Source organism: Leucoraja erinacea, chromosome 1 (assembly GCF_028641065.1).
Source record: "Leucoraja erinacea ecotype New England chromosome 1, Leri_hhj_1, whole genome shotgun sequence".
NCBI lineage: Eukaryota > Metazoa > Chordata > Chondrichthyes > Rajiformes > Rajidae > Leucoraja > Leucoraja erinaceus.
Genome location: NC_073377.1, coordinates 20,239,539 through 20,265,228, shown reverse-complemented (window position 1 = coordinate 20,265,228; position 25,690 = coordinate 20,239,539). Strand labels below are relative to the sequence as shown.

General features: G+C 43.4%; 1 protein-coding gene across 1 annotated transcript in view; it reads right to left on the bottom strand.

Annotated features, from left to right (window-relative positions):
• dcc (DCC netrin 1 receptor) overlaps positions 1 to 25,690 on the bottom strand; it is a 1,174,821-nt gene that overhangs the window by 383,630 nt on the left and 765,501 nt on the right. Inside the window, 1 exon segment of the mRNA XM_055661435.1 lies at positions 21,561 to 21,681. Within this exon segment, the coding sequence (XP_055517410.1) occupies positions 21,561 to 21,681 (121 nt within the window).

Genomic DNA, 25,690 nt, shown 5'->3' with positions numbered 1-25,690 from the left:
CTCTGCCTTGAACTAACACCAGGCTCATCCTGCAACTTGCCCTATGCAGTAAAGTTTTACATTACCCACCCATCCCTGTGGCAACAACTTTGTACTGACTCGGTACAGGCGTCATGAAGATACAGCGGTAAAATTGCTTCCATATAGCATCAGGTACGCGAGTTCGATCCTGACTATGGGTGCTGTCTGTATGGATTTTGTACGTTCTCCCTGTGACCTGCCCGGGTTTTCTCCAGGATCTCCGGTTTCCTCCCACACTCCAAGGACGTACAGGTTGGTAGACTAATTGGCTTGCTATAATTGTAAATGATCACTACTGTGTGCAGGATAGTGTTGGTGTTAGAAACGTCACCCATTCCTTCTCTCCAGAGATGCTGCCTGTCCTGCTGAGTTACTCCAGTTTTTTGTGCTCCCTTCACATTTAGAGTATGTTGTTTGTGAGCAGTTCATAAATTCATTTGTGATAAGAGCAGAATTAGGCCATTCAGTCCATCAAGTCATCCCCGCCATTCAATCATGGCTGACCTATCCTTCCCTCTCAACCCCATTCTGCTGCCTTCTCCCCATAACCTCTGACACAGTTTTGCCCCATATCTGAGGCCCCACATCATATGTGCTGACATTGTGGAGAGTTCAGAGGTTTACGAGAATGATCCCAGGAATGATTGGGCTAACACATAATGAGCATTCAACAGCACTGGGCCTGTACTCAATGGTGTTTAGAAGGATGAGGGGTAACCTCATTAAAACTTACCGAATAGTGAATGGCTTGGATAGAGTGGATGTGGAAAGGATGGTTCCACAAGCCGAAGAATCTAGGACCAGATGCCATTGCCTCAGAATAAAACGATGTACCTTTAGAAAGCAGTTGAGGAGGAATTTATTTTTTCAGTGCGTGGTGAATCTGTGTAACTCTTTGGATTCAACTTCAAATGGATATTTTTAAGATGGATATTTAAGTGCGGGTGTCAGGAATTGTGAGAAGGCAGGAGAATGGGGTTGAGAGGGAGAGATACTGTAGGTCAGCCATGAATGAATGGCGGAATAGACTTGATGGGCCAAATGGCCTAATTCTGTTCCTACTACGTACGAGCATATGAAATATAAGTCCTCGGTAAGCGAAATATGAGTGGTACTCCTGGCAGAACACATGGTCACAACTTTACAATCTCATTTCCGGTAGGCGGCGCGACTCTGGTCAGCAGCGGCCTCTGCAGCCCGTCTGCGTTTTTATTATTTTTTGTCTATGTTTTTATGTAGTTTTTGTTATTTTTTGTTGGGGTGTGTGTGTGGGGGGGGGGGGGGGTGGGGTGGGAGGGAGGGGGTAACTTTTAATCTCTCCCTGCACGGGAGACCCGACCTTTTCTTTGTCGGGTCTCCGTTGTAGTTGGGGCTGCAACGAGGAGCGGCCTCCAACAGGAAGACCGGGGGCTCTGGTGCCAACGACTCACCGTCACTGTCGCGGAGCTGGCCGAGTCCGGAGCGGTGGTGGAGCACTGCTGCGGCCCGACCTCCGGAGATTCGGAGGCTGCTACTGCAGGTCTGGCGGACGGCGGCCCCGGGAGCCCGCGGGTCCCTGGAAGGAGACCGCTTTTCAGACCGCTTCTCCCGCCCGAGTTGCGGGGTCGAAGAGCTCCTGGAGCGGGGCCTTACAGCACCGCCCCGCGCGGCTTGAAATGGCCGCGAGACTCTGCGAGCGCACGCTGGGGGCTCTAACATCAAGACCCGGTGTGCGACCTTGCACCAACCGGCGTGGCTTTAATGGCCGCGGGACAATCGCCATCGCCAGCCGGGGGCTTTGACTTTGACTCTGACATCGGGGGGGGGGGGGGGAGGGCAGTGGGGAGATAAGAGATAAGTTTATTTGGCCTTCCATCACAGCGATGTGATGGATGTTTATGTAAATTATGTTGTGTCTTGGGTCTATTTGTTTGTAATGTATGGCTGCAGAAACGTCATTTCGTTTGGACCTCAAGGGGTCCAAATGACAAATAAATTGAATCTTGAATCTTCCCTCTTCTGGGAATAAGAGGAATTGCCAGGGGACTGAAGATGATCATTTTTCAGAGCGGATTTTCAATGTGAATGCAGTATTACCTGCAGAATCTCCTTGCTGTCACTCACGTGGAGAGCCGGTATAATGAACATCATTACCAGGGATATCAAGAAGATTCCAAACTGAATTGTGGGGGCAAGGCGACAGCCAAAAGTATTAATATGGGAAAAGATTAGCAGACTGTGATGGGCAGAGAGTCCTTACATTTTGCAGTCTGACGGAAAGGTTAATGCAGTGGTTGATGCATGGGTTTCAGTTTTTCAAAATTCCCTTGGTACAGGGGAGGTTCCATTTGAATTTAAAAGAGCAAATGTCTTTAATTAAAAGGAGAGAGACAGAAAGCAGGAAACTATAGATCAGTTAGCTTAAGATCCGTTATAGGAAAAATCTTGAAAGCTTTTATTAGAGTATGCTGTAGCACATTCGCACAGCACAGAACAAGCCCTTTGACCCAACTTGGCCATGCCACCCAAGGTGACCATCTACATGAGTTCCACATTTGAACCATGTTTCTCTAAACCTTTAGCGTTTGAACCTCTCACCCATGTACCTGTCCTAATGTCTCGTGAATGTTGTTATTGTTCCAGCCTCAACTATTACCTCCATTAACCACAGACTCCCTTCCATTACATATATGTACCACCCTCTGTGAAAACATTAGCCCTCATGTTTCTATTACATTTTCCCCTTTCACCTTAAACCTGTGCCATTTAGTTTGTGATTCCCCAACCCTTGGGTAAAGAATAAATGCCCTCAGCTCATCAATACCCCTTATGATTTTATAAACCTGCATCAGATCAATGTTCAGTCTAAAGAAGGGTCTCGACCCTAAACATCACCCATTCCTTCTCTCCAGAGATGCTGCCTGACCCGCTGAGTTACACCAGCATTTTGTGTCTACCTTCAGTCTTCTATGTTCCAAGGAATAAAGTCCTAGCCTGCCCAACCTCTTCATGTAACTCAGTCCCTGGAGGCCTAGTACCATTATTATAAATCTTCCTTGCCTTCCTTCCAGCTTGACGACGTCCTTCCTATAGCAGAGTGACAAATAACTGAACACAATATTCCAGTAGCAATTTTACTAATGCCTTGTTCAACAGGAACATAACGTCCCAGCCTCTTTACTTAATTCCCTGATCGATGAAGGCCAGCATGCCGAAAGTGTTCTACACCATCTTGTCCACCAGTGACACCACTTTTGGTAGTTGCACTCCTCAGTCCTTCTGATCTCTATTGGGATATTTTTACAATTTCAACTTATTCAAGGCAAATCAGCATGGTTCTGTGAAATGGAAATCATGTTTGCCCATTCATTGAAGTCTTTAGAACCTGTAAAATGTGTTGTGAATAAAGGGAAACCAGCATGTACTATATTTAAATTCAAAGATGGTATTTGACAGCTTGCTGCGTGAAAGAAATTTGCAGAAAATGCAATAATCTTTCATGGAATTAACATATTGGCATGGCTCGAAGATTGGCTGGCTGACAGAAACCAGAGAGTAGGTAGAAATGAACCTTACTGCCACATGGATGGTTGCTGGTGCTTTAATTTTTGATAATTTATATAAATTACTTGAAAGGAGACACCAACAGAATGGTTTTGAAATTGGTGATGACACAAATATGAATACTCTATTCTAAACTCTGCTATGTTAGGAGGCTAACAGGCAAGTTAGCCTTGACAAAGTGTAATATTCTCCCTGACCCCTGGAAATTCCAAACACGTGAATGGTGTAGGAGGCGCTGTCTCAAAACGGTAGCTAGCATCACCATGGGTCCACAACCACCCTGGCCACGCTCTCATTTTGCTCCTGCTATCGGCAAGATGGTAAAAGAGTCTGGAAACTGTAACATCCAAGTTCAGGAACAGCTTCTTCCCAATGATCATCAGGCTATTGAACACTTCGAACTCCAACTGAACTCTGAACTATGAACTGCCTTGATTGCACTAGGGACTTTGGACTTTGCTTTGCCTTTTGCACTATATTGATTTTTTTATTTATTGACCATTTTTCATGTTTGTTTAAGATATTATCTATTGAGTATTGCGTTTACAAACCTGTTGTACTGCTGCAGGTAAGAATTCCATGGTTCCGTTTCAGCACATATAATAATAAAACAAACTTGACTCCTGCCATATAATGTAAAAACTGCATTTGGGAAAGCAGTGAGAACCTGAGGCCTTTTTGCCAGGAATATACAGGGGTTTGGAGTGAATGGAGAAGGAATGTAGCTCCTCAGAAGCTATTTGCTCACCCATTCCATCAATCACCATCTTGGAAAGACACCATGGGCTCCACAGCAGCCTTGTCCGCCATTTTAGAACACAATAAGGTGGAGTGGAAGCTTGTCAATCTTGACCCTGAGATGCAGTCAATGAAGAAGGGCAGGTTGGGTCAACCAGAACTCAATCACCAGTGAATTCCCATTATGTGTTCTCGTGAGGTACACTTTATCCTGCAGCTGTTGGCAGTTTGGAAAATAGAGCAAATCTTTGACGTGTTTAAGAATTTGCTTAAAAATTGGAAACCTGTTGTAACCAGCAACTTTATAATGATGCTATCTCTGGTGTAGAAAGGTACTACTACAATGACGTATACTAACTTAGAAATATACAGATATTTACATGGATTGTAAGTGCCAAACAAGACAATTGGGAGTAGCTCAGATATTCTTTTGACGGACGAGTTGGATTGACGTTTCGGGCCGAAACCCTTCTTCAGACTGATAGGGGGTGGTGGGGAGAAGGAATGAAAAAAGGAGGAGGAGGAGCCCGAGGGTGGGGGGATGGGAGGAGACAGCTCAAGGGTTAAGGAAGGGGAGGATACAGCAAGGGCTAGCAAAATTGGGAGAATTCAACGTTCATGCCATCCGGACGCAAGCAACCCAGGCGGAATATGAGGTGCTGTTCCTCTAAATTCCGGTGTTGCTCACTCTGGCAATGGCGGAGACCCAGGACAGAGAGGTCGGATTGGGAATGGGAGGGGGAGTTGAAGTGCTGAGTTTCCTTTGCTCCATAGATGCTGCTGCACCCGCTGAGTTTCTCCAGCATTTTTATGTACCTTCGATCTTCCAGCATCTGCAGTTCCTTCTTGAACACAACGAGTTGGATTGACAGTCTTGTTTCCAACCTGTGTGACTATGGCTCTATATTCAATAGATCATGATACAAATTATGATCTACGGGACAATTCCTTGGTCTTCATAGCTTGGTTTTTGCTCTGGCATGCACTGTCCACTGTGGGACCTTATATAGACAGGTGTGTGCCTTTCCAAATCATATACAATCAATTTAATTTACCACTGGTGGAATCCAATCAAGTTGTAGAAACATCTCAAGGATAATCAATGGAAACAGAATGCAATGAAGCTCAATTCTGAGTGTTATAGCAAAGGGTTATTTATTTTTAGTTGCTTTGCAAAAATTTCTAAACACCTGTTTTCGCTTTTTTTATTATGAGTTATTGTGTGTAGAATAACGATAAAAAATGTTTTAATCCTTTTTAGAATAAAGGGCCTGTCCCACAAGCATGCGGCAAGCGCGACCAAACCGGAAGCGGGGGCCGCACGGGGGTCGAGTGATCCTCGGACAGGGTCGGTCCCACCAGCAGGTGACTGCATGCGGCGAGCGCGACCAAACCGGAAGAAGGGGACACGTGGAGGTCGAGTGAGTGATGTGAAGTTCGAGCGAAGTCCGCGGGAAGTTCGCTCATGACGTACGACATCAAGATGTGCGTACGGCGCTAAGACGCTGCATATGCCCGTCAAGGCAGTGCGTACTGCGTCGAGGCAGCTACGGGCCGGCACCTCGTTGCCGCGCGGAATTTTTGAACACTGTCAGTTTTTCGGAGCCCCGCGCGATGTCGGGACCAGCTCCGCACAACTCCATACGGCTCCGGCGATCGAAGTGGGACTGGCCCCGCGATGCCGTACGGCTCAAGCGACCACGTTAGGTCGCGCTTGCCGCATGCAGCCGCATGTTCGTGGGAAAGGCCCTATTGGCTGTAACGCAACAAAATGAGGAAAAGGTGAAGGGGTCTGAATACTTTCTGAATGCACTGAATTCATGAATACGCACGCACGCATGCATACACATAAAAAGTGCTTTATTAGTACGGGTGTCTGAGGTTATAGGAAGATGGCAGGAGAATGGGGTTAGGAGGGGGAGATAGATCAGCCATGATTGAATACAGGAGTAGACGATGGGCCGAATGGCCTAATTCTACTCATATCACATGATCTGATGAAAACAAACAAACAATAATAGTGCAATAATTACAACAAATGGTAGACAATAAATGGAACAATAAATGTCTATGCAGTTGAGAGCTTATTGGAGTTTGTAGTGTTTAATAACCTAATGGCTGTGGGGAAGATGTCACCTTCGTCATCAATAACTAGACATAACATTACAAAAAGGCCGCTCTCCTTCCAACGCTCTCACTCAAGGCCACAAACTTCTCTTTCTGAATTTACTGCAGAGGAACCTTAATGTCCTTCACGGATGGGGACTTCCAAAGTAAGGTCAGTTTACTCACAGATCATTAAATCAATAAAAACCTTGTGTTGCTGCAGTAGAGCACGGTCCTGAATGCCATATATAGAGCTGCTTTACACTTGAGCTTCAAATAGTTGGAAGGATCTCGACACATAGAAATAAATCCACTAGATCCCACAGAAGGTTTAGAGAGATTAAAGCTGCTTCCAATCTCTATGGTTTGTGCCACTGGGATGGGAGCTAGCCTGAGTAGAGAAAAGTTTGACTGGGTATTTCAAAGATGCCTCTTATCAAAGCTTCAGAATTAACAGGTGCTCTTTTAGATAGGAGGTGAGGAGGAACATCTTTAGGCAGAGGGTAGTTAATATGTGGAACTCATTGCTGCAGAGGGTTGTGGAGGCCAAGTCAGTGGGTATTTCTAAGGCAGAGATAGACAAATTCTTGATTAGAATGGGAATCAAGGGTCATGGGGAGAAGGCAGGAAAATGGGATTAGGAGGCAGAGATTATCCATGATTGAATGGCGGAATGGACTCGATTGGCCGAATTGCCTAATTATACTTCTATAATTTGTGAACGTGAACTATGCAGCGGTCAATTTTATGGAAAAGTCGTTTTGGGGCTATTTGGGTTTTTTGTGCTCCCCTCCTCCCATGCTGTACACTTTGGCAACTCAAAAGCAGCATGTGACTGGAATGAATGCACTTTTTTTTGTCCTTACATTAAAAGTTCGTACAAGTTTAAGCTGCTTTGAAATGGTTCAGATAATTAAATTGCTGTTTCTAAAACCTTCACAGCAGCCCAGAAATTGATGTTAATGAGCCAGCGCTACACTGGTTGTGCTGTGAAATGTGTGTGATGAATGGAGAGCATTCCAGAAAGAGCTGGTAGCCAGGACAACCAGACAACCTGCTATTATTGGAAGTTGCTCAGTGCAATGTAGATAAAGTGGTATACTTCACTCCATATAACCTTATCAGAAAGCAGGTAACAGTCGGATAACACCCTACATTCTGCATCAGAATCAGAATTCAAAGGGAAAGTAAATCTGACTTGTGGATCAAAGCCAACTACTGAATCCAACTAAACCGTGTATTTCTAGATATTGCAGCCGTCGTTTAAGCAAAAGTGTTTTATTGGTAACAGTATTAAACTTTCTCATCCACAGCTTATCTGATGTGAGAAAGTTTGCTCCGTATTCATGTGAGGTGTAAATTACTAAGATTCCCACAGAGAATGCCTAGCCTCAGGCAAATGGCCAGTGACAGCCTGAACAGTTGTGCAGTGTGGAATACATGCTGTGTTTAGAATGGATGGCTACCATTTATGCAAAGAGTTCAGACAGCAGGAGCCATGTTTCCACCCACCAGGGTCAGTAGCTTCTGCTTATACATCTTTATGGCCAAATTCACCACCATCTGTTCCACGTTCTTTCACATAATCTGCCAGAGAGCTCGAGGTTTACACGCTCCGAAAATCTGTTTCAATAAGAAAGAGACGGAAAGCTTCTTTCATGCCTTCTCTGCAGCCCTTTCCCGATCCCTCTGATACTACAAAAATGAGGGTTACACAAAAAAGCTGGAGAAACTCAGCGGGTGCAGCAGCATCTATGGAGCGAAGGAAATAGGCAACGTTTCGGGCCGAAACCCGTCTTCAGCCCACCGAGTCTGCAACGACCAGCGATCCCCACACATTAACACTACTCTACACACACTAGGGACAATTTTACATTTACACCAAGCCAATTAACCCATAAACCTGTACGTCTTTGGAGTGTGGGAGGAAACCGAAGCTCTCCGAGAAAACCCACGGGGAGAACGTACAAACTCCGTACAGATAAGCACCCATAGTCAGGATCGAACCCGGGTATCTGGCGCTGTACAGAAGTAGCTCTACCACTATGCCACCATTTTCCCCACCATCCCTCCCCCCTCCAACCTTCACCATCCCCTTCCACCTAGATCCCTTTCTATGTATTCACATTTATAAGGTCATGTCATGTGATTGGAGCAGAATCAGGCCATTCAGCCCATCAAGTCTACTCCACCATTCCATCATGGCTGATCTATCTCTCCCTCCTAACCCCATTCTCCTGCTTTCTCCCCATAATCCCTGACACCCGTACAAATCAAGAACCTTGAATTACTTCAGCGTTTTGTGTCTACTATTGCAAGTCAAGTCTGACGGGTTCGAAAATTCATAGAAGTATAGACACAAAAAGCTGGAGTAACTGGAATTTTATCATCTGTTTTCTGCAATGATGCTGCCTGATACGTTGAGTAACTTCAGCATTTTGTGTCTATTATTGCAAGTGGTGGGCTATATTCATATAATTTTAGCATCCATTTGGATGTCCATTAGGAATAAAACCACAATCAGATAAAAAATCAGTTGCTACAGTATCTCTCTCAATTAAAGCCAATGGTCTGAAACCAAAAACAATTAAGTCAAGCACTACAGCATCACTGTCAGCCAAATCAAATAATAAATACTGTTACCTAATTTGTTGAGGACAATCATATCACCACCAGTCATGTTGAATGATGCACATCACAAATAGTTAAATCAAGTTGTACATTACCACTGACAGTCAGATCTGGTGATAGAACGTATTACGGCCAATTATTGCCAGTCAGGTTAGTCAGCACTATGTGCCACCACCACTAATGAATAGGAGAATCACGAGCTCACGAAGAGATGACTGTATGGAAAGAGTACATTCAGCCTTTCACATTTAGTTTTTAGTTTAGTTTAGAGATACAGCGCGGAAACAGGCCCTTCGGCCGACCGAGTCCGCACCGACCAGCAATCCCTGCACATTAACACAAGCCTACACGCATTAGGGACACTTATACCAAGTATACGAACCCATGCCAATTTACCTACAAACCTGCGCGTTTTTGAGGTGTGGGAGGAAACCGAAGATCTCGGAGAAAACCCACCCAGTCACGGGGAGAATGTACAAACTCCATACAGACACCACCCATAGTCAGAAACAAACCCGTGTCTCCGGCACTGCAAACGCTATAAGGCAGCAAGTCTACCGCTGCGCCACCGTGCCACCCTGTGCTGGTTCTATGCAAAACAAATGCATTTCGTCCACAATCCACTGTGCACTCCCTGCGGCTCTGCAAATAGTTCTCTGAAATAATTTCCCAACAAACAGATTGCTGGAGGAACTCAGTAGGTTGAGCAGTATCTGTGGAGGGAAATGGACAGTCGATGTTTCGGGCTGGGCCCTTCATCAGGATTGAGGGAATCATCGAGGGACTGCCAGCATAAAGAGGTGAAGAGGGGGAGGCGTGGGGCAAGATTTGGCAAGTGATGCATAGAGACAGGTGAGGAAAGGTGAGTAAGGCAAGGCAGCGCCTTTACCACCTCAGGCAATTGCGGAAATTCAGAGTGTCTCTGAGGATCCTCCAGTGCTTCTACACAGCAGCGGTGGAAAGCATCTTGTCCGGGAACATTACCATCTGGTTCGGGAATTGCTCTGCCAAGGACAAGAAGGCTCTGCAGAGAGTAGTGCGTTCGGCCGAACGCACTATGGGAACTTCACTCACCCCCCTGCAGGAACTATACAACAAGAGGTGCAACTCCAGAGCAAACAAAATTATGAGAGACCTCTTCCACCCCTGCAACAGACTGTTCCAGCCGCTGCGGTCAGGCAAACGCCTCCGTTGCCACGCAGTGAGAACGGAGAGGCTGAGAAGGAGTTTCTTCCCAGAGGCAATTCGGACTGTAAACACCTTTCTCACCAGGGACTAACTGTACAGAACGTTTTTCCTTCTATTATTTATTACGTAAAATAATATGTGTGTTATGATTGTGTTTATAATTTGTCTGGTTGTTTTGTTGTTCCGCGAGCATTGCCACTTTCATTTCACTGCACATCTCGTATGTGTATGTGACAAATAAACTTGACTTGACTTGACTTGACTTGACTTGGATGAGTTGATTGGCAAATGGACTTGGGTGGGGAGGGAATGGTGTAGATCGTGACAGAGGCGAGAAGGTGATAGGTGATGGCAATAATGGGCTGTAGATGATGGAATGTGATATGAAAGAAATTGAAGCATGGAACCAAATAAGGGTGGTTGGGGGGGGGGGGGGGGAGAGAGAGTGGTGTTGAGGGAAACCAATGGACAGATGTGGGAAGTGGGGAAACGAAAATAAAATGGATTGTACAGGGCTGTGGGGATAGGGCATAGAAAATAAGGGTGTGTATGTGAGAAGACATGAGTAGAACAGAAGAAAAAAGAAAGGGACAGAGAGGGAGAAGGTCACCACAAATTGGATAATTCGGTCTTCATGCTGCTGGGCTGTGGACTACCCAGGCGGAATGTGAGTGCCGCTCCTCTAGTTTGCACTCGCTTACCAAATTTGTTTTTGAATGAATCTGTCTTTATTACTCCACTGGCAATGTGTTTCAGAGCCTAAACACTTGCTCCATGAAAAAAGTATTCCTCATTTGTGTCAAGATATATTTGAATTGAAGGTTAAGATCCAGATCTTGCTTTCTGCCGACATATTAGATATTATGGGAATCGAGGGATTTGAAGTTATTGCAGGAAAATTGCCAAGTGGTACAAGATCAGGCATAATTATATTAAATGGCAAAGCAAGAACGATCGGCCAAATGGTTCACTCCTGTTTCTGCTTGTTATGTTCTGATGTAAATTAGTCTCTTTCCTCCAGATGTATTTTTTACTCTAGTTATCCTGGCTTTGAAAATGTTCTTTTCCTCGCTAAACTATGTTCTGCTGTCTCTTTCCTATTGCCGTCCTTTGGTATTGATTTGGATCAGATATTTGAGAAAATATTTTTGCAGCAAAAACCTAGCCATTCACCTCTACCTGACATTTTTTTACTTTGAAAAAAATGGTTCTACAATCAAACTGTTAACTTGTTTATCTTTTCAACAGACCTTTTTGTTGCTTTTATCAAGGAATGTTGTAAATATCAGCATTTATTATTTATCCCTATTTACCCATGAACTGAGGAGACTGGATCAATCACATGGTTGGGTACAAGGACCTACAGATGCTCGTTTACAAAAAAGGACAGAGTGCTGGAGTAACTCATTGGGTCAGGCAGCATCTCAGGAGAATATGGATAGGTAATGTTTTGGGTTGGGATCTTTCTTCAGGCTGATGTGGTGGGGGGGGGGGGGGGGGGGGGGTGTGGGAGGGATATGGAGAAAGCTGGAAGAGAGGAGGTGCATGGAAAGCCTGGTGAGTGATAGGTGGATGCATTTAGGGTGGGGGGGTTAATAGGCAGATGGTTGGACAAGGCCAGAATGAAAAGACAAAATAAGATAGGTAAGGATAGAATTGTATGTATGGGTATGAATTATGGGGCCAGAGGAAGGAATATAAGTGGAGGGGGGGGAAGAAATGGATGCGAGTCCAGGTAAGGCACAAGGAAGAGGGTCTGGATTTACATACATGCAAAGGGCAAAGGACAAAGGACAAAGGACATTTATTGTCACGTACACCTTTGGTGTAGTGAAATTTGAGTTGCAGCACACATTAATAAAACTAAAATACAACATTAAAGAATTTAACATTAAACATAAAAACATCTCCCCACAATGGTTCCCACTGTGAAGAAAGGCAACAAAGTCCAGTCCTCTTCCTCTTGTTCACCCATGGTCGGGCCTATTGAGGCCTCCGCAGTCGCTGCGACGGCGGCCCGATGTTTCAGGCCCTCTCACCGGATGATGGAACTCCGGTGTCGGGAGAACACTCTTCAGTGGCTTGAAGTGTGTAGAACGGCCACTTCCTCCCCGGAGACCGTGTCTCCCGAAGTCCACAGCCGTGCTGGTCGGAGCTCGAACACTGGCGAACTCGACAAGAGATCCCAGGCTCCGTGGTGTTTAAAGTCAGCGACACCCGCAGCTGGAAGATCCGTGACCACAGCTCCGCGATGTAGGAGTCGGCGGTCACGGCACTCCGGAGCTTACCACACAGTGACCCGGGTAATGCATTGGCTGCTCCGCGATGCTGCTTCAGCGCTGTGCCACCTCCGAAGCTGAGGTACTTGCCGGTTCTGGCAGGAAACGCCGCTCCAGTCCCGTTGGTAGGCCGCGAGGAAGGGGGAAGATGCGGCTCAGAGAAAAGCCACATCTCCGACCAGGTACCCAATTAATCCGGAATTAATAAGGAGAATAGATAGGGTAAATGCATAGTGTTCTTTTCCCAGAGTATGGAAATCGTGAACCAGAGGACATAAAGATTTAATAGGAATCTGAGGGGTGACTTTATTTTACACAAAGGGTGGTGGGTATATGAAACGAGCTGTCAGAGGAGGTAGTTGAGGCAGATACCATCACAAGGTTTCTAAAACATTTGGACAGGTACATGGATTGGATAAATTTAGGTGGATATGGGCCAAACGCAGGCAAGTGGGACTAGTGTTGGTCAGCATGGGCAAAATAGGCAGAAGAGCCAGTTTCCCTGTTGTATGATCCTATGACTCTATGATTTTAATTCCTTATATTTTAGAGATATAGCATGGGAACAGGTCCTTTGGTTGACCAGGTTGGCTCACTCCCTCTATTGATCACCCATTCACACTAGTTCTACGTAATCCCACTTTCTCATCCGCTCCCCTGCACATTAAGAGTGATTTATATACGTCAACTAACCGATAAACCTGCACACCCTTGGGATGTGGGATGAAAGCAGGGCACTCAGTCACAGGGAGAATGTGCAAATTCCACATAGACAGCACCCAAGGTCAGGATCAAACCTGTGCACTGTGAAGGATCTGCTCCACTTTTATATAATTATTTGAATTTACAATCCCCAGCTCACATGGAAGAATCTGGACTCATTTTGCTAGAGCTCGGGTTGCTTGTCCAAAAACCTATCTAATTAGAGTATCGTAACCTTGGCCTAACCCATTGATATTCTCACAGTTTGCTTTCAGTTTAGTTTAATTTAGAGATAGAACTAATATACTAACAATACCAGACAATAAATTGATAATGCATATAAGATAACAAGATCCTTCCAATCGACTATTATTGTCAGTTTAATTAGGAGGTACATTTTTAATACCAGACACCCTGTTGGCACAGTATTATTACCAGCCAAATCAAGGGGCATTGTACCCCTGTCGAATATGGTGTCAAGGCCACTTAAATCAGACAACACGCCATTTTAATGTGAATCTGATCATGCTGCAATCACACCTAGCCAACCAATTCACACCAACATAATGCTGTGTACCCAAATTCTACTGCAAATTCTACTGCAAATTCACACCATCAGTTTATCACCCTTGTGCTTTCTACCAGGGACTAACTCTAAAGAACGTTTTTCCTTCCACTATTTATTATGTAAAAGAATATGTGTGTTATGATTGTGTTTATAATTTGTTTGGTTGTTTTGTTGTTTGTCTTTTGCACAAAAGTCCGCGAGCATTGCCACTTTCATTTCACTGCACATCTCGTATGTGTATGTGACAAATAAACTTGACTTGACTTGACTTGACTTGACTTGACTTGACTTGACTTGACTACATCATGTTGACTCTGGGCAACACTTTGAAAGTGTCAATGTTGTCTTTCATTCCCTCCACAGTTTCACCTCTAATACACCTGCAATCTTCTCCAGCCCCAATCCACTGAGATCTCTGAAAAAACACAAGGTGCTGGAATAACTCAGCAGGCCAGGCAGCATCTGTGGAGCGAATAGATAGGTGACGTTTCAAGTCTGGAACGTTTCTTTATACTTTATTTGGTCTTATTCTGACCTATCCTACCTTCCCAGTTTTAATTGATTCACAATTTGTAGCTGCGACTTCCGTTGAACTTGGCAGAGAGTTGTTATCTACCTCACCAAACAACCCCTCCTTTGAAAGACTCTTAAAAATCCTAATTCTTTAACCAAGCCTCCCTCCTGAAAAACAATAAATTTTAATCGATAACATTCCTGAGAAACGACCTTGTGTTTCGTAGTATGAATGGTGTTATTATATAAATAAAAGTAACCATCGTTATAATGCTGGATACAATCTAGGAGGGGTTAAGTCCCTGACTGCATGGTACATAAATGTGATCGCACTAGTAAACTCCAGTCTGATATCAAGCTTGCTGGAATGGCGATGAAGTGCTAATTACGTATTCAAGATTACGTATTCAAGTGAAGAATTATTATTTATAATCTCAAAACATTTCAGACTGCTATCTGTGGCAAGCTCCTTCCAACAATGTCCTTCATCCAAATGTCATTAAAATTCTGGTTGTTGCTAAAGTAGACACATGGGATTGACAGATCACACAAATTAAGGAGGATAGTACTGAAGTCCGGTTCTCTCTTCTCTTACTCTGGCTTCCCTGGCTGGCATTACTATCATGTTTATTTTTAAATGTGGTCTAGTTTAACTGTTACTTGAGGAGGTTAGCTTAAATTGAGAGTGATAGTCAATTTTGTTCTTTTTTAGCATGAAAGAAACAAAGCATCGGCAGGCTTAGATTTCCAATCAATTATCTGGGTAAAATAGAGACTATTTGTGACAACATCTAACATTTCAATCTCAAAGATGTTCAATAAAGCTCTCAGTGTTGATCTCTGGATCATATTATCATTGAACCGCTTAAAGGAGAGGAATACTCTGAATTTTAAGTGGCATGAAGACCACCTTGGAATTCAACATATTGAAGCTGACAACATCGCCTAAATAACATCTTGAAAAGTGTGATACTGTGGGTTTTCATAATCATAAAAACTATTAACAATGAAAGAAAGAAGCTTTTTGGCTCATGTCTACACTGACCAAACACTGTTCTGGGATTGGAAATTTCACTCACACACAAGATGTTTTGTATTTTATTCAAATCCTGCAACTCTCAGTTGTCATTATAATCCGCAAACTCTTAAGTCATTTAATGCTGCCTGATTACTGATTCTTAACTATCTCCTTACGGACAAATCTCTCCTGGATGGATTTCTGAATTAATATAAGGTATATCTCTATGACATACTTTATTGCAAAGAAGGCATAATTATTAATTAGTTCTTTCCTGGCTTAGTATTATCTAAATTGCAATGCACATTGTTTTCTTTATATCTCCAAAAAACATAATTGCATATCGTCATAACACAATTTTCATTTTCCCACAAGGAAAGTGCACAATATTGTCAATCTGCATGTTTCTTACTGCAGGTTTCTCAGAGAGATGGCTGTCAGCTAGGATCGTGGTGTCATACAAAAGGCCTCATGTATACTGCATGCCTAAACATTCACAATATCCAATGAATTATGAAAGACATTTTATTTCTCCCTCTACTGGTGGAATGCAGATAGTGTAATGTTATAATACACTCAATATTCTTCTGGTCCTGAAAATTCAAAGACATCTGTGTCTTTCATTTGATCCTGGCTCCATTGCTGCGATATTGGGTGGAGATGCAGAAGGGAAAACCTGCTCACAATAGGTCCCTTCTCCCTTCTATAATTACTGACAGAATGGGAGTAGCAGCACAAAGGTTCAAACAATGTTTACGACTAAAATGGTCTATCGTGTGTCATTGTGATTCCAGGGATTTTCCCTCAGTTCTCACATTATTGGAAGCTACATTATCAATAGACAATAAACAATAGACAATAGACAATAGACAATAGGTGCAGGAGTAGACCATTCGGCCTTTTGAGCCAGCACTGCCATTCACTGTGATCATGGCTGATCATCCACAATCAGTACCCCGTTCCTGCCTTCTCCCCATATCTCTTGACTCAGCTATCTTTAAGAGCTCTAACTCTCTCTTGAAAGCATCCAGAGAATTGGCATCCACTGCCTTATGAGGCAGAGAATTCCACAGATTCACAACTCTCTGTATGAAAAGTTTTTTCTTCATCTCTGTTCTAAATGGCCAACCCCTTATTCTTAAACTGTAGCCCCTGGTTCTGGACACCCCCAACATCAGGAACATGTTTCCTGCCTCTGGCGTATCCAATCCCTTAATAATCTCATATGTTTCAATAAGAATCCCTCTCATCCTTCTAAACTCCAGAGTATACAAGTCCAGTTGCTCCATTCTATCAACATATGACAGTCCCGCCATCCCGGGAATTAACCTCATGCACCTATGCTGCATTCCCTTAATAGCAAGAATATCCTTCCTCAAATTTGGAGACCAAAACGGCACACAATACTCCAGGCATGGTCTCACTAGGGCCCTGTACAACTGCAGAAGGACCTCTTTGCTCCTGTACTCATCTTGTTATGAAGGCCAACATGCCGTCAGCTTTCTCCAATTCCTGCTGTACCTGCATGCTTACTTTCAATAACTGCTGCATGTGATGTAGACTATATCTTTGGTCACAGGATTAAAAAACATAAGCGGTTAGTCATTGGAAAATGAGAAGACTCGCCAAGAAAATGTCTATAATATGAGATATTGCAATTGTTTTCCTTTACCAATTTCAAACTACCTTTTTCTGTGATTGTGAGGATTTCTGGGTGGCACAGTGGTAGAGTTGCTGCCTTCCAGCGACAGAGATGGGTACAATCCTGACCACTGGTGCTCTCTGAACAGAGTTTGCACATTCTTCCTGTGATGGCATGGGTTTTCTCCAGGTGCTCTGGTTTCCTCGCACATTACAAAGGTGTGCAGGTTTGTAGGTTAATTGACTTCTGTAAATTGTAGCTAGCGTGTAGGATAGAACTAGTGTATGGGTGATCGTTGGTCGACAGGGACTCAGTGGGCTCGAGGGCCTGTTTCCACACTGTGTTTCTAAATTAAAATAAAGAACCAGCAGGAGAAACATACTACAGGTACCCAAAGATCCAAAAATAGTTGGAAAGGAAGTAAGCCAAGGAATAGTTATAAGGTTTATTTTTTTATATAGTCCACCACAGAGCTTCATTACAAAGAGAAAGGATTGTAATTAATTTAAATTCAGCACAGGAGATTTTGCAACATTCACTTTTCCACACTTGAATTAATAATTCTAAGCTTGTTAGAAAAGCCTTTCAATTCTTGTTGAAAGGAAAGATAAAGAATAAGACATATCATAGAATAGAGTGAGTTAGAATAGGAGAAGCTGAACTAGTGAACTGGTTACTAATTTGTAAAGCAAGTGTAAAGCATTGAGTGAGAGGTGTCCGTGTGAGTCCCTTCCGTGTGAGTGCTCTTAAAGCAACAATTCTCAATGGCCACTGTCACGGTGGCACAGCGATACAGTTGCTGCCTTACAGCGCTTTCAGTGCTGGAGACCCGGGTTCGATCCCAATTACGGGTGCTGTCTGTACGGAGTTTGTACGTTCTCCCCGTGACCACATGGGTTTTCTCCGAGATCATCGGTTTCCTCCCACACTCCAAAGATGTACAGGTATGTAGGCTAATTGGCTTGGTATATGTGTAAATTGTCCCTAGTGTGCGTCGGACAGTGCTAATGTGCTGGGATCGCTGGTTGGTGCGGACTCGGTGGGCCGAAGGGCCCGTTTCTGCGCTGTTTCTCTGAACTAAACTAAACAAGAACTGTTTCTGTAAGTAGGAGGCTGAACCTGCTGATCTAACCCAGACTGACAAGGCAGGCACAAGAGCAGATATTCTATTTCTCTGACGGGTGTCCTAACCTCAAGTTACTGGTTGGAGGAAGATATCAAAGCAGTTGAGGGGTGCACTCCACTTCTACAAAGAAAGCAAGAGGCTTCAGTTGGAACATGATCATGTTGGCTTGTCTATCAGAATGAGTTGCCTCATTGCCTTCAGTGGCCAGGTTAGGACTTCCCTACCAACTTGTGCTTAAGCAATCTTACCTCTTCCCATCTTAGTGTTACATTAGTGAGTTCAAGCATAGGATGTTGCCCAATGATCGCATTGTCATGTAATGAGGATCTTGTATGTTGTGATGTTATGCACGCGTTGCAGGCGTTGATTTTTACATTGTGCATTATGTTTATATTAAAGTATTAATCTGGACACAAGGTCGAAATATCATTCAGTCTTACAGTATGCAAAATACATGCGCTGTATGGTGGAATCTCCGGACTGGTAGGTTTCTTTCTTTTTTTATAAAGTATATAACAAATATAATAATAATATATATATATATATACACAGTGTCCTGATTTGAGGAAGGACTTTCTTGCTATTGAGGGAGTGCAGCATAGTTAATTCACCAGGTTAATTCCCGGGATGGCGGGACTGTCATATGATGAAAGAATGGATCGTCTGGGCTTGAATACACTGGAATACAGAAGGATGAGAGGAAATCTGAGAGAAACATATAACGTTATTAAGGGATTGGACATGCTAGATGTTGGAAACATGTTCCCAATGTTGGGGTAGTCCAGAACCAGGGGCCACAGTTTAAGAAAAAGGGGTAGGCTATTTAGAACAGAGCAGAGGAAACACTTTTTTCATACAGAGAGTTGTGAATTTGTGGAATTCTCCGCCTCAGAAGGCAATAGGGGCGATTCACTGGATGCATTCAAAAGAGAGTTAGATCGAGCTCTTAGGGCTAGCGGAGTCAAGATATGGAGCGAAGGCAGGAATGGGATACTGATTGTGGATGATCAGCCATGATCACATTGAATGGCGGTGCTGGCTCGAAAGGCCGAATGGCTTACTCCTGCACCTATTGTTTATGTATCTATGTATGTATATGTATACACGCACACACATAGACACACACACATACATATATTATTTACATGCCTGTTACAAGGAACTATATTGTTTATCGTGCCTGTTACAAAGTACTATTTTAAAATATCAGGACATATGACGAAACAATTGTAGATTCCAGCACCTCCAGTTCTTTCTCAAACAACTCTTAATAAGGTACTCAGGTCAGGGAACAAGACTATTAAGTAGCACACGTTTCAGACTTTAGGATGAACAAAAGAGAAATGTTTGGACGCGCATTGTCTGCAGAGCATTTGAAGCCGCGGTCTCTGGAGGGGAAGAGCCGATTCTGGACTTACCTGGACTTTTACCTATCTGCACATCTGGACGCCCGTAGCAGCGGCTGCAGAGGGTTGAGGTCCCGACCACGGGGGAAAATGGAGGAGGACTGGCCAAATGTTGTGCCTTCCACACAGTGATGAATGCTGTGGTGGATGTTTGTGTTAAATTTTTAGTGTGTTTTGTGTTCTTTATCATTGTACCGCTGCTGACAAATTAATTTCACTTGCACTTTATGTGCAATCTGACGAATAAAACTGATTGTATTGTCTTGTATTGAGTGTTAAATCGGCAAGAGATGAGGCAACGTTGTGTAGGGTGATAGGTTAGGTCAAGGCTGCTATGAGTTTACAAACTTTTCCTTATATTTTGCCGAGGGGGCTGCCAGTTGACTATGTCATGACACTTGCCAACCATTTTGTACCAGCTTCTGGAGATATTCTTCCAGATAGATCAATAAAGGTTGCAAAACAGCTGGTTCTTGGGAAGCCCTTGCTTCATTGATTCATAAGAGTAGACCATTTACTTACAAATCCCTGGGCGGATGGATTTCAAATCTGCCTCATATCTGTAAGTGAGTAATGTAGGAAATTATAAAGCCAGCTAGTCTTGGCAACCCATGTAATTTTCTTACAATAACAATTTGGAGTGGAGACATCACATTGGTTTTTAAGACACTGAATCATAATTGGTCTGGTGAATAAAACAATTTATTTTCAATTCTTTGCTTAAGAGATGCTAACTGCCACAATAGTTACCAGAATACACAGACACGTGCCTTTTACATTTAAAATTCTACACCACAGTACAATGCTGTCAGTGAGTTTCTGCAGCTTGTTTACAGAAGTGGGTCGACAGTTCAATGTACCGAAAACACCATAGCTTGAAACAAGTCACATGACACATGTGTATGGATTTCAGTATCATCAGATGGTCATCTGTTAGCCGAGCTCAATAATGGCAACCTTGTCTCTGAACTTATTGAGGGATCACATCTATTATTGGGTTTGTTAATGAAGACTGACACTAAAACAGCAGCTCAGCGAGGGGGCTGCATTATTGGAGGTGTCTTCTTTTAGATTCTATATGAAACCAAGGCAGATACACAATCATGTTGCACTATTTTACATATGAGCATCAAGTTCAGACAGTATCTAAACCAAAGGTAGCTACAAAATGCTGGAGTAACTCAGCGTGACAGGCAGCATCGCTGGAGAGAAGGAATGGGTGATGTTTCAGGTTGAGACCCTTCTTCAGACTGAAGAGACCCATCTGAAAAAGAGTCCCAACCCACTGAGCTACTCCAGTGTTTTGTGTCTACCTTCGGTTTAAACCAGTATTTGCTGTTCCTTCCTACACAGTATCTAAACCAATGTTTATCTCTCAACCAATGTCCCTAAATAGATATATTATTCAATTATAAATGTTCTGGTTTTGAACATCTTACTGTGCCCATTGTGGATGTTTTGTTTTCTTCATGGACAAAATTGTTTTTCACAAAAGCAATTTGTAAATGTTTATACCATTCAGACAACTGCCATTTATTGCCACATTCCCTTGTGAACATGAACATTCACTTTAACTGCAAGCACTTCCGTCACTGACTTGGGTAGGTCAGTGCAAAACCCGACCTTGCACAAAGGCCAAGCTTCAACATAATTCATCACTTGCAAAATGCCATCAGGCCATGAAAAACGTAGTACAGGTACAAAGGAATCCATTCTATTCGTAGTCCAACAGAATGCAGATTGGCCTCAACTTGACTTACACCAAGTACTGAGCCATCCCTAACCCTAACCCCCTTTTAACCCAAACAACAACAGGCTAACAATCAAAACACAACAATCAAACTGCTCTAAAAAGTAGGAATCCTCCTAAGAAGCCCCATAATTCATCTGAATCCAGTAAATTAAAAAAAAATAATAATAAATTCCTTATATATTATACTCTTCACAATAATGCAGAGTACTTGCTCGAAGAACAACAGTGATTCTTTTCAAACAATTACCATGCCATTAAAAAGAAAGGGACATAAAAAAAGAATACAAATCACAAATAGGTGCAATTTACAGATTGTGTTGCCTTACCAGGTTCAGGAATGATAAGCTGTCCGCTTGTCTGCACATTGCCAGCGTCATTCTCCGCGACACATTGGTAAAAGCCCTCGTCTGACTTCACCAAACCCAGCACGCGCAGGTTACTGCCACTCTAAAACAAGGAGCAAAAGGGGCGTAATTATGAAATTGTTTAACTTTTAACCACAAAGATCCTTCTTTTTGGAATGAGGCTGAGGGTTATAGTTGATACGTCAGGACGCTCTTCGATTATTTTCATTACCAGGCAAACTACTCAGTGAGAGAAACAGCCAGAGAGCCTTCCTCAGACTGACATCTCCATTAGCCGGTGGATCAAATCCTTGTGATTCCTGGACCTCCTGATTCTGTAAAATGGCTCTGACTAATATCAAGCTGTTTAGCTTTGTTTTGAGATACAGTGTGGAAACAGGCCCTTTGGCCCACTGAGTCCGCACCGACCAGCGGTCCACACACACTAACACCATCCTACACACACTAGGGGCAATTTACAATGATACCAAAGCTAATTAGCCTAGAAACCTGTACGGCTTTGGAGTGTGGGAGAAACCGGAGCGCCCAGAGAAAACCTACGCAGATCACTGGGAGAATGTACAAACCTCCTACAAACAGCACCTGTGGTCAGGATCGAACATGGGTCCCTGGCGCTGTAAGGCAGCAACTCTACTGCTGAGCCACTGTGCTGCCCATGGTGTAAAAGGCGTGAGGCAGCCAACAGATACATTTTACAGATGTAAAAGCCGACAGATCAGTCAGGCTCATGCTCTAAATGGATGAATATGTTTTTTAAGGCAATAGCAATTTGGCATAACAGGAAAAGAGGGATCGTAGGAGGCCAGCCTGCACTTTAAATTTTATTTAGGTGGTTGCCAAGCTAAAGTATCTCATCTGAGCCTCCCCCGTGTGATGGGGGAAGGTGAGGCATGAGGAGCTCTAAAACCTGATGAAGTTCATAAGCTTATAAGTTTTTGGAGCAGAATTAGGCCATTCAGCTCATCAGGTCTACTCCGCCATTCTATCATGGCTGATCTATCCCTCCCTCTCAACCCCATTCTTCTGCCTTCTCCCCATAACCCCTGACACCCATACTAATCAACTGTATTTAAACAACCCGTATTAATCAGGGACTTCAGTTTGGCAGCATGGGCATCCTCAGTAAAACATAATCTGAATAAAGGTTGTTATGTTAGAGAAAAGTCCCACTGGTGAAATTGTCATGGAAATGGCAGCGAGAATGTGGAGTGTGGGTCTTAATAGCTGAAGGCAGATTTATCAATTGATGGAGATGGGGAGTTGAGGGATGGAGCAGAGCTTAGAATTTGGTGAACAAATGAGAAGGGAGACATGGCCATCTAGAGGAGGTAGGATCAGAGAGAGGGAGGATGAAAATGTGATGGAATTTAAGCCAAGTTTGAATTTTACATTTGGTATATCCATAGACACCATGCCTTCTAGGCTCTCTCATAAAGAGTCACTTTTAATTCTTCATCGCATTGGGAATTAGGAAAAACTATCTGGAATGCAACGTATTATTAATATCTTAGCTTCACCTCATACCCACACGGGCCTCGACCTGAAACGTCACCTCTCCAGAGATGTTGCCTTCTCTCCAGAGATGTTGCCTGTCCCGCTGAATTACTCCAGCATTTTGTGTCTACACTATTTGGCAGATGGACTAATTTAATAGGGATCAAAAGTAGATATCTGGGAGTAATTTGCTTCCCAGATTGTGAATACGAAATCCAGTTACAGTGCTCTGGCAGAAATGGACTAACTAACTAGAGCCTGGAGATCAAACTTGGGATCTTCTGTTTTGTACGATCTAGCATCCCAACGGAACGATTAGGACAACTATCTGGTTCTACGTGGAAAACCAATCTTTCTGGAGGCAATTAACTTCCAGATTGATTGTAATTAAATAAGTGTAATAACATGATCAAGATTAATTCAAACAGGACATGTGGAAGTGGGGAACAAGAATGTGCAGTAAGGGAAAGTAAAATAGGATTCAATCCAATGTCCTTTACAGTTGAGTACACAGTTTATCAAATGGCAGGCAAATCTGGATCGCATCCAAGCCACTGAAACCACAGTTGCTTTTGCCAACACATTCTTAAGTGTGAGATGCTGGCAGAGAATCAATGTTTCTGTTCTCCCACTGCAAAATAAATCGCACATGCCTGAGCCCTTGCTTTGTGCATTTGCTCTGAGGTCCAGGGTTGCTGACTCCTACCTTCCAGCTACTCTTCTGTATTAAGGCATCATTTTATTCAATTATTAGGCAATGACCGGCCAGGATTTGGAATGTACTGCAGGCACAAGCGACTGCAAATATGCTGAGGTTTGGAGCAAAACACCAAGCAGCTGGAGGCAGTCAGTGGGTCAAGCTGTACCTTTGCAAGCAAGGTCCTGATATATAGGTTATTGACCGAAATATTGATCATCCCTGTGCCTCCACAGATGCTGCTTGACTCGCTGAAATGCTCCAGCAATTTTGTTTCCTTTGTTTTTGAAATGCAGTCTGATATAGATCTATAAACAGTATCAGGTGTTTTTTTTTTGTTTTTTTTAAGGCAAATTCTTGAAAAAAAAATGTGGGATATGCTGTGTGAAGATTTGAGACACAAGGCTAGTGATTGTAAGGGGGAAACAAATGGGTCAAAATCATAATGGTGAGTGGGTAGCTTAGAGCTAGCAACTGGGAATGCAAAGAGTGCTGTGCATCAAAGTCATGGAGTCATATGGGGTAGCAATCTGAGAATAGTGTTTGTAATCTACATGCATTAGTGCATCAGGTGAATGGAAGATGATAACATGTACTTTCCAATGCATGTGATATAATTGGATATATTGGAAACAACAACAGGCCCTTTCACCCAAAACGTCTGTGCTGAAAATGATGCCAAGACTAACTTTTAACTGCCTGCACATAGAAACATAGAAAATAGGTGCAGGGGTAGGCCATTCGGCCCTTCGAGCCTGCACCACCATTCAATATGATCATGCCTGATCATCCAACTCAGTATCCTATACCTGCCTTCTCTCCCATACCCCCTAATCCCCTTAGCCACAAGGGCCACATCTAACTCCCTCTTAAATATAGCCACTCAACTGGCCTCAACTACATTCTGTGGCAGAGAATTCCAGAGATTCACCACTCTCTGTGTAAAAAATGTTTTTCTCATCTCAGTACTAAAAGATTGCCCCTGTATCCTTAAACTGTGACCCCTTGTTCTGGACATCCCCAACATCGGGAACAATCTTCCTGCATCTAGCCTGTCCAACCCCTTAAGAATTTTGTAAGTTTCTATAAGATCCCCCCTCAATCTTCTAAATTCTAGCGAGTACAAGCCGAGTCTGTCCAGTCTTTCTTCATATGAAAGTCCTGACATCCCAGGAATCAGTATGGTGAACCTTCTCTGTACTCCCTCTATGGCAAGAATGTATTTCCTCAGATTAGGAAACCAAAACTGTACGCAATACTCCAGGTGTGGTCTCACCAAGACCCTGTACAACTGCAGTAGAACCTCCCTGCTCCTATACTCAAATCCTTTTGCTATGAATGCTAACATACCATTCGCTTTCTTCACTGCCTGCTGCACCTGCATGCCTACTTTCAACGACTGGTGTACTATGACACCCAGGTCTCGTTGCATCTCCCCTTTTCCTAATCGGCCACCATTCAGATAATAGTCTACTTTCCTGTTTTTTCCACCAAAGTGGATAACCTCACATTTATCCACATTATACTGCATCTGCCATGCATTTGCCCACTCACCCAACCTATCCAAGTCACCTTGCAGCCTCCTAGCATCCTCCTCACAGCTAACACTGCCCCCCAGCTTCGTGTCATCCGCAAACTTGGAGATGTTGCATTCAATTCCCTCGTCCAGATCATTCATATATATTGTAAATAGCTGGGGTCCCAGCACTGAGCCTTGCAGTACCCCATTAGTCACTGCCTGCCATTGTGAAAAGGACCCGTTTACTCCTACTCTTTGCTTCCTGTTTGCCAGCCAGTTCTCTATCCGCATCAATACTGAACCCCCAATACCGTGTTCTTTAAGTTTGTATACTAATCTCTTATGTGGGACCTTGTCGAATTCCTTCTGAAAGTCCAGATA